This window comes from Suricata suricatta, chromosome 7 (genome assembly GCF_006229205.1).
Source record: "Suricata suricatta isolate VVHF042 chromosome 7, meerkat_22Aug2017_6uvM2_HiC, whole genome shotgun sequence".
NCBI classification, from domain to species: Eukaryota; Metazoa; Chordata; class Mammalia; order Carnivora; family Herpestidae; genus Suricata; species Suricata suricatta.
In genome coordinates, this window is record NC_043706.1 from 3022253 (window position 1) to 3031631 (window position 9379).

At 41.4% G+C, this 9379-nt stretch overlaps 1 protein-coding gene across 4 annotated transcripts in view; it reads left to right on the plus strand.

The window, feature by feature from the left end:
• Positions 1 to 589: 589 nt before the first annotated feature.
• ZNF184 (zinc finger protein 184) overlaps positions 590 to 9379 on the plus strand; it is a 28341-nt gene continuing 19551 nt past the window's right edge. For 2 of the 4 annotated variants that reach the window (XM_029944621.1, XM_029944625.1), the window contains exons 1-2: positions 590 to 961; positions 1242 to 1395. In XM_029944621.1, the coding sequence (XP_029800481.1) occupies positions 1389 to 1395 (7 nt within the window). In that variant the 5' untranslated portion in view covers positions 590 to 961; positions 1242 to 1388. Of the gene's footprint in view, positions 962 to 986; positions 1014 to 1241; positions 1396 to 9379 lie in introns of those variants that run through there. The other 2 variants (XM_029944623.1, XM_029944624.1) reach the window with 2 other exon arrangements.

Here is a 9379-nt window from a genome sequence, read left to right on the forward strand (position 1 = left end):
TAAGCCCGTGCTCGTGCTCATAACTACGTTCCGTACAACTTACCCGCTGGCAAGAATGCAAGGTTGGGCCTTTCAACCACTAGAACACAGTTTTTTAAATTGACCGTTGCAGACTTGTGGAGTGTTTTTACATTGATCTTTTGCTAATGCAATTAGCAGTTATGTTTTGCATGTATGACTTAATAAATCCTTGAATCATTAAAAAAACAAAAACAAAAACAAAAAAAACAAAACAAAATAGAGCACGAAATAGAACGAATGCAGGACAGTAAAGGCAAATAATGTATCGTGCAGTGCTTCTCTGCGTTTTAAGATTATACACGTGTGTAAACGTGTATCTCTCACACTCCGTTAGGTCACATAAACCTGAGAGTCCCCGGGGTCCCGCTACTCCCACCTGAGACGTCCCGAAGCCTGGGACCGGCGCGAGAACTCCCGGCCCCGCCCAATGGGAACTCTGACACATTGGCTGAGGCCTCTGGGAAGTGGAGTTTTGCGTCGTGGAGCATTCCGGGAATTGTAGTTCTGCGCGTCCCCGGGCACGACGAGCGGGGGAGGGGTTCTCTCCGTGCGACCGGAAGTGGCCGTTGAAGCCGGCAGAGGTTGGCGCTGGGGAAGTGCACCCTCTTCGGCTCCCTTCGCTGGGTCCGGTGCCGGCCCCGGCGCTTCCGGACGCGCGATCGGAGAGCGTGGCTCGCCCTAGAGGGAGGGAAGCCCAGGTATCACCATGGCAACCGCCAGCCTTGCGGCCGCGTGACGTCATCCTCGCTCGGCTGTAAGCGGCCTCTGCGGGAGGGAGCTGGGGAGTCCTCGGAGGGGGCGCCCCTCGCCTCCTTCAGTGTGGGGCGGTTCCGCCCTCATCCCTTGGAGGGCTTTGTTCTTTTGTTCCGGTCTGGGAGGAAGGGCCGGGAGCGGGCCCCGCCCCGCCGGTCCACCTTCCAGCGTTTCCACCCCGCAACAGGTGTGTCTATCCGTTCGCGAGCCGGGACGTGATCCCGCGAGTGTGCGCGGAGGTAGCGGGCCGGGTCTAGGGGCGCCTCTGGCCAGACTGCAGGGTGGGCGCCAAGGGGGTTTTGAATCTGGGTCTGAAGCTGCGTACTCGATCTCCACTCTTTTTGTTCAGCCGGAGTGCCCGTGGCTCTCGGCGGACACTTCTCCTTTCCAGGGATCTCTTAGCCACTGTGCAGAACTCAGAGGTGCGATTGTGACGCAGGCTGCTGACCCCGGGCTGTGTCTTTTAGGGCTGCCCGTCCTGGCCGTGTAAGGGCTCAGCCCGCACGGACTTCTGGCCGGACACCCGAGCCCCCCAGACCGAGGCCCCCGCTGGAAGGACGCCGCTTGGGAAACCCTGGTGTCCAGGCTCCGGAGGAACGGAATGAGCTCCTGAGATGGAAGGTAGTGTGCACGGGAGAGGGGACAGCGGGCTGGTGGAGGCAAAAGAACAGTCAGGATTGCAACATCGACTCCTTGACAGAAATTGTAGAGGTGGAAGCAGGGAACCGTATCTTAGGGATAGAGAAAAACTCATTAAATCGTGGAGAGAGATTCTTACCTTTCTATGGAGAGACTTGCAGGGAGAGTTGTCTCCCAGCCTCGGGATTGGGGAATGAGGAGGAGAGATGATTAAGAAAGTCTGTGATCCTTACGTGACTTCGATATCTAAACTATTAGAATGGTAATCTTGCAGTCAGAAAAAACCTTGGTAATCATTCCTACAATACCGAATTAAAGTGTCCCCGGCAGATGGCCGTCTGTTAAGCCTTTGCGAAGTGTGGCATTAAACTCCATTTTGGGTGCAGACTGTTCCCTTGTTGGCTCTTTGTTTTAGTTCCTTGTATTAGGCAGAAGTGCCTATCCCTGTACTTCTGTGTTGGGTCTTCGTTCTTAGTCTCCGAAAGCAAGAGACTGTTCTCTCACTTTACCGCTCTCCAGAATGTGATTTCAGCTGTTACAACTCCTACTCGCAGATTCTTCTCTTTCCTAAGCAAAACCTCCTCAGTTCCTTTGATGGATCTTACAGGACACATCTGGGCCTCTTCTTGGCCTCTCCTGCAGGAGAGCAGGCTTCTTAAAATGCATTGCCTAAAATTAGACATAGTTCTTACCAAATGCCTTGAAGAATACCTAAGTTTGGATTATACTTCTCCTGTCTAGCATTAAATTATATTTGCTTTTTAAAAATCGGCGATATTATGCCATAAGCCCTAGATCTTTTTTTACATAAACTGTAGGGAAGTAGATTTATGCCATTTTGCGCAAGAGAATTGTTTTTTATCCTTAATATCAGGACTTCACATGTATGATTGTTTAGTTTTTTGGCCAAGTTTTCCAGCTTGTCAGAATAATTATGAATCTTCATCTATTCAGTATTTTTTGTTTTTGTTTTTACCTTTATTTGTTTTAAGTAGGCTCCACACATTGAACTCATGACCTTGAGATCATGAGCAGGCTCTGCCCACTGAACCAGCCAGGTGCCCCCATTTATTCAGTGTTTTAACCGTCCTTTCCAACTTTATCTCATTGCCATATTTAATGAATGTTCCTTCTATTTCTTCTTTCATGTTCTTGAACAGGTTCAGAGTATGGACAGGTCTTGTGACCTGTCACTAGACTGTCCTTTGCATTGTCATTGTCTTTGCATTGTTTAGGTGTGACTCTGCAGTCAGGTTTGGACAGTTCTTTTTTTGAACTTAATATCATTAGAAGGCTTAATGTTGCTTGTATTATTTATGTAGGTTCGAACAATATCTTATATTGTCAATTCTTTTTTTTTTTTTTTTTAGGAGTACAAAGAATCTCTTCTGTTTCTTACAAGTGCATATCTATCTGAAATTATCTCAAAAAGTTTCATTTTAAAAATCAACTATTTTTATATTATTGAAGAACAGTTCTAGATTTTCATAAAAATAACAATTCCATAAAAATAACAATAGCATCAAAAATATGAAATGGGAAGAGTCCTAGGGCGGCTCAGTTGGTTAAGCGTCTGACTCTTGATTTCGGCTCACGTCGTGATCTCATGGTTTGTGAGACTGAGCTCTGTGTCTGGCTCTGCACTGACAGCATGGAGTCTGCCTGGGATTCTCTCTCTCCCTCTCTCTCCACCCCTCCCCTGCTAATGCTCTCTCTACCTCCAAATAAATAAGTGAGCATTAAAAAAAAACATTAAAATATACGGAACAGGAAAACATCTAACTAATATGTATAAGATCTGTACACTCAAAACTACAAAATATTTCTGAGAAAAAGTTTTTTCCAGCTATATTTAGATATACTTGACTCATAACATGGTGTAGGTTTAAGTTGTCCATCGTGATGATTTGATATGCTCCCATATTGGGAAGCGATGACCTCAGTAAGGTTAGTTAGTGCCAGAGGCCGGCTCCAGCAGGTCCAGGGCTCCCTGAAGGATGGATGGTGTCGGCACGACAGAGTCAGGAGATGAGCCACAAGTTTTTCTTGATCACCAGGCAGGCGTCTCTGCTCTGTCTGCTTTCGTGTCTTTTTTATTGGTCAAGTAATAACATGACATCAGAAAATAGGAATTGTTTACAGCTTCTAATTCTTAGTGATAATGTGCTTTAATCGTCAAAAGTGGATACAGGAACAAGTTTTACAGAAGTATTTTTGTAAAACAATCCCAATTCTTGGCATTAGTAACAAACCTATCTTACTTTGTACGGGTTGGTTTTGGGCCAATAATTAGGACTTTGTTTTTAATTAGCAAGTTATAACTGAGTTATGTAATGTACTTACAGTAAGGAGTACAAGAGAATAACAGGATGTTTTTAGTAAGAAACAGGATAATATACATATTAATAAGTTAGTAATGCTAAAATTAAAACATAGGTTAAATTGTATATAGACAGGCTGAGAGTTATTTTATCTAGCTCATTAACCACAAGAGAAAGAGTATTTGTTAATAAGTTGCTAGAGAAAGCCCTTTCTTTGCTATAAGCATAACGGGGCCCTCTGTGTGTTGGCCTTGCACCTGGGTTCCCATTTTCTTATCCATCCTCATAACCGAAGCCAGTACAAGGGAGGGGATTTGTGGCTCCAATTAGCAAAGGTATATAGTGTATGTAGTGATATGTCCGGTCCTAGTCTGTTTCTTATCTCTTAAGTTAGGCTCTTCTCTGGGCCAGTGTTAATCATAAATCTTATGTTCTTAGCCCCTTTTATGTCTTGGGTCTGCAAGGCTCATTAGAAGAGCCTTTTGGCAAACATCTGCAGCGCTTTGTCTAAAATCCCTTATGCAGGGGCAGGAAGATGTTTTTTCTTATGGAGTAACTGCGGGGAATATTGGCCTGATTTGGAACATTGTGAGGCCTAATCAATACCAGCAGTCCCGTTCCCAATATGAGCCAATAATAGGAGATACCAGTTTTGCTTCATGGCAGAAGCTGTGCAAACGACTGCCGTTTCCTCACTGTGACTGTGTCATCCAGCAAGACCGACGCGGCTCCCGGAAAGTTATCACATCTTTCACTGCGCATATTTGTTGTGTGTGTGTGCGCACACGTGCAGTGAGAACCTTTAAGATTTACTCTCTTGGCAACTTTCAAGTATGTGATTCAGTGTTGTTAACAACAGTCACCAGTCTGTACACAGATCCGCAGACCTTACTTATGCTATAACTGGAAGTTTGTACTCGTTGACCAGCATCTGCTCATTTCCTCCACCTTTCAGTCCCTAGAAATCACCCTCCTACTGTCTATGTGTTCAGCTTTTCTAGATTCCACATATAAGTGAGATCATGCAGTATTTGTCACCGCTATTGATAGAAATGTAAATTGATATAAATGCTATGGAAAACAATACATAGGTTCCTCAAGAAATTAAAAATAGGACTTCCAAATGATCCAGCCTTCCCACTTCTGGGTACATATCCAAAGAAAATGAAATCACTATCTTGGAGAAGTATCTACACCCCCATATTTATTGTAGTGTTAATCACAATAGCCAGACATGGAAACAACCTAAGTGTCCATCATCAGATGAATGGAATAAGAAAACACGATATATGTATTTCCAGAGTGGCTATACCAATTTACATTCCCAGTAATCGTACACAACGGTTCCTTTTCTCCACGCCTACCAACACTTATTATCTTTTGTCTTTTTGATAATATACATTCTAACAGGCATGACTTGGTTTGGATTTGCATTTCCCTCATACTTAATGATGTTGAGAACCTTTTAATGTACTTGTTGGCCATTTGTGTGTCTTCTTTGGAAAAACGTTTATTCTGTCCAGTTTTAAATGGGATTACTTGTTTTTATGCTGTTGAGTTGTATGAGTTCCTTTTATATATTTGATATTAACTCCTATCACATAAATGGTGTGCAAATATTTTCTCTTACTCTGTAGGTTGCCTTTTCATTTTATTGATGGTTTCCTTTGCTTCTCGTTGCAGAAATGTTTTAGTTTGCTGTAGTTTATGTTTGCTTGTGTTGCTTGTACTTTTGATGTTGTGTTGAAAAGATCATTGCCAAGACCAATGTCAAGGAGCTTTCCTTCTAGGTTTTCTTCCAGGAGTTTTATGGTTTTAGATTTTGTTTAAGTCTGTAATTTATTGCAGGTTAATTTTCATGATTGGTATATGACAGGGGTTCATTTTCCTTCTTCTACATGTGATTATCTAATTTTCTTTTCACCATTTTTTTTGAAGAGACCATTCTTCCACCATTCTTTCCCATTGAGTATTTTTGTTTCCCTTGTCAAATATTAATTGGCAAAATATAAGAAAGTTTACTTTTCGGCTCTCAATTCTGTTCCATTAGTTTGTGTCTGTTATGCTAGCACTGTATTATTTTCATTGCTACTGGTTTGTAACATAGTTTGAAATCAGAAAGTGTGATGCATCCTATTTTGTTCTTCTTTGTCAGGATTGCTTTGCCTTTTGGGGGTCTTTTGGAGTTCCATATGGATTTTAGGATTTTTTTTCTATTTCTGTGAAAAATGTCATTGGAATTTTGATAGAGATTACATTGAATCTATAGATAGCTTTGGGTACTGTGGACATTTTAATAATAAAAATTCTTCTGATCCATGAACACGGGATATCTATTTATTTGTGTTTTCTGTGATTTTTTTTCCATCAGTGTTTTATAGTTTTCAGTGTAGAAATCTTTCACCTACTTGGTTAAATTTCCTCCTAACTATTTTATTTTATTGTTTTTGATGCCATTCTACATGGGATTGTTTTTCTTTCTTTCTTTTTTTTTAAGATACTTCCTTGTTAGTGTATAGCAACACCACTGATTTTGTACCCTGCAACTTTACTGAATTTGTTGATTAGTTCTAACCGTGTTTTTGGTAGAGTCTTTAGGCTCTTCTCTATATAATATGCCACTGCAAACATAATTTTATTTTTCCTTTCTGATATGGATGCCTTTATTTCTTTTTGTTGTTTAACTACTCTGATCAGGACTTACAGTATCATGCCAAATAGAAAAGGTGAGACTGGGCACCCTCCTCTTGTCCCTTTTCATAAAGGGACACCTTCAAACCTTTAACCACTGATGAGTAGGTTGGTTGTATAAAGTGTTATGTTGAGTCTGAAAAGTATTGGCATTAACTCTTCTTGAAGTATTAGGTAGAGTTCACCAGTGAAACAGTCTCTTCCTGGGCTTGTCTTTGTTTGGGAATGGGGAAGTTAATTACTGATTCAACCTCCTTACTCCTTATTGGTCTGTTCAGATATTCTGTTTCTTCATGATTCAGCTTTATTAGGTTGTATGTTTCAAAGAATTTATTTTTTACACATTATCCATTAAAAAAATTACTTAGAGAAAGAGTTGAGTGTATGCAGGCAGGGGGTGGGGTAGAGAGAGAGGGAGAGAGAGAATCCCAAACAGGATCTGTACTGTCAACTTGGAGCACAACATGGGGCTCAGTCTCACAAACCATGAGATCATGACCTGAGCTGAATTCAAGGGTCCGATGCTCAACAGACTGAGCCCCCCAGATGCCCTGATAGAGGTGTAGTGTGTGTGCGGGCGCACAGAAGCAGGGACGCGAGGGTAAGGGAATGAGGAAAAGAAGAGAGAGTCAAAGGATGGGAACGGGAGGGACAACGTGAGCGGTGCCCATATTGCCGTTTTATTTCTCCCATGCAGGTAGTTTTATACAAACAGCCACAGCTAAGAGAAGGCTTTTTCTAGACAAAACGTTTTCTGTTCCCACAGTTATTGTTACAACTTTTCCTGGGAACTTTACACCCTCTTCTTATTCTTATCCTAAGACTACCAAAGCGTGAAGGACATTTGTGCAATAACATCTTAACTCAAAAGGCTTGAAGGACGCTGGTGCAATAACATCTTAACACAAGTGAATTAACCTCTGAGGACCTGGGTCAGCCACAAGGGCTGTGAGGGCACGAGAGCTTTGCTCGATCACGCTCGCCTCGCTGCCTCCTCGCTGCTGCCCACATGCAGGTTATCCATTCTGACGGCATAGTAGTGTCTTCTGATTCTTTGTATTTCTGTGGTATCAATGTAGTGTCTCCTTTCATTTTTTTATTTTACCTATTTAAGCTTTTTCTCATTTTTTTCTTAGTTTAGCTAAAGGTTTTTCATTTTGTTTGCCTTTTCAAAAAACCAACTCTTAGTTTCATTGATCTTTTTAAATTATTTTTCTGGTGTTTATTTCATTTACTTATGCTCTGATCTTTGTGATTTCCTTTCTTCTGCTAACTAGAGGCTTAATTTGTTCTTTTTATAGTTTCTTGAGTGAAAAGCTAGGTTGTTTCTTTGAGAGATTTCTTTTGTCATAATGTAGACATTTAGCACTCTCTAGTTCTCTCTTCGAACTGCTTTTGCTACATCCCATAAGTTTTGTTAATTTGTTTACATTTTCATTTGTTTCAAGATAACTTTTGATTTCCCTTTTGATTTCTTCTTTGACCCTTTAGGGTGCTTGGGAGTGTTTTGTTTAGTGTCCACATATATTTTTTTTAAGTTTATTATTTATTTTGAGAGAGAGAGTGAGTGGGGGGAGGGGCAGAGAGAGAAGGGGACAGAGAACCTCAAGCAGGCTCCTGACCGTCAGCACAGAGCCCTATGTGGGGCTCAAACTCACAAAACCATGAGATCATGATGTGAGTTGAAACGAAGAGTCAGATACTTAACTGACTGAGCCACCAAGGCACTTCTATATCCATATATTCTTGAATTTTCCCAGTTATTTCCTGGTTTTGACCTCCATTGTCAAGTTGGTTTCCATGTAACACCCACTAATCTTCCCCACAAGTGCCCTCCTCCTTGTCCATCACTCCACTTCCCCTTTCACCCTCCCTCTTTAGCCCTCAGTTTGTTATCAGTATTAAAGAGTCTCTCATGATTTGCCTCCCTCCCTCTCCCTCTTTCTCCCCTCTTCGGAACTCCATGGTGTTCCATTAAGTTTCTCCTGTTAGACGTACTAGTGCAAACATATGGTATCTGTCCTTCTCTGCCTGACTTATTTCGCTTAGCGTGACACCCTTGAGTCCCATCCATGTTGCCATGAAAGCTCTCAGTTTTTCCCCATTGAGGATGATATTAGCTGTGGGCATTTCATAAATGGCTTCTGTGATATTTAAGTAAGTTCCTTCTATCCCGGCTTTCTTGAGGGTTTTTATTAAGACAGGATGCTGTATTTTGTCAAATGCTTTTTCTGCATCTATTAACAGGATCATATGGTTTTTATCTTTCCTTTTGTTAACGTGATGTATCCTATTGATGGATTTGTGAATATTGAACCAGCCCTGTAACCCAGGAATGAATCCCACTTGATCATGTGGATTTTTTTTATATGCTATTGCATTCGATTTTGTAGTATCTTGTTGAGTATTTTTGCATCCATATTCATCAAGGATATTGGCCTATAGTTCCTTTTTTTGTTGTTGTTGGGTCTCTGGTTTGGGAATCAGAGTAATGCTGACTTCATAGAATGAGGCCAGAAGTTTTCCTTCCATTTCTATTTTTCGGAATAACTTGAGAAGGATGGGTGTTAACCCTGCTTTAAACGTCTGGTAGAATTCCCCTGGGAAGCCATCCGGCCCTGGGCTTTTATTCGTTGGGAGATTTTTTGATAACTGATTCGATTTCTTCACTGATTATGGGTCTGTTAGGATTTTCTATCTCTTCCCATTTGAATTTTTGCTAGTGCTTGTGTGTTTAGGAATTTGTCCATTTCTTCTAGCTTGTCCTGTTTTTTGGCATATAATTTTTGATAGTATTCCCTGATGGTTGCTTGTATTTCTGAGGGATTGGTTGTAATAGATCCATTTTCCTTCATGATTTTGTCTATTTGGGTGTTCTCTCTTTTCTTTCTGAGAAGCCTGGCTAGAGGTTTATCAGTTTTGTTTATTTTTTCAAAAAAACAACTCTTGGTTTC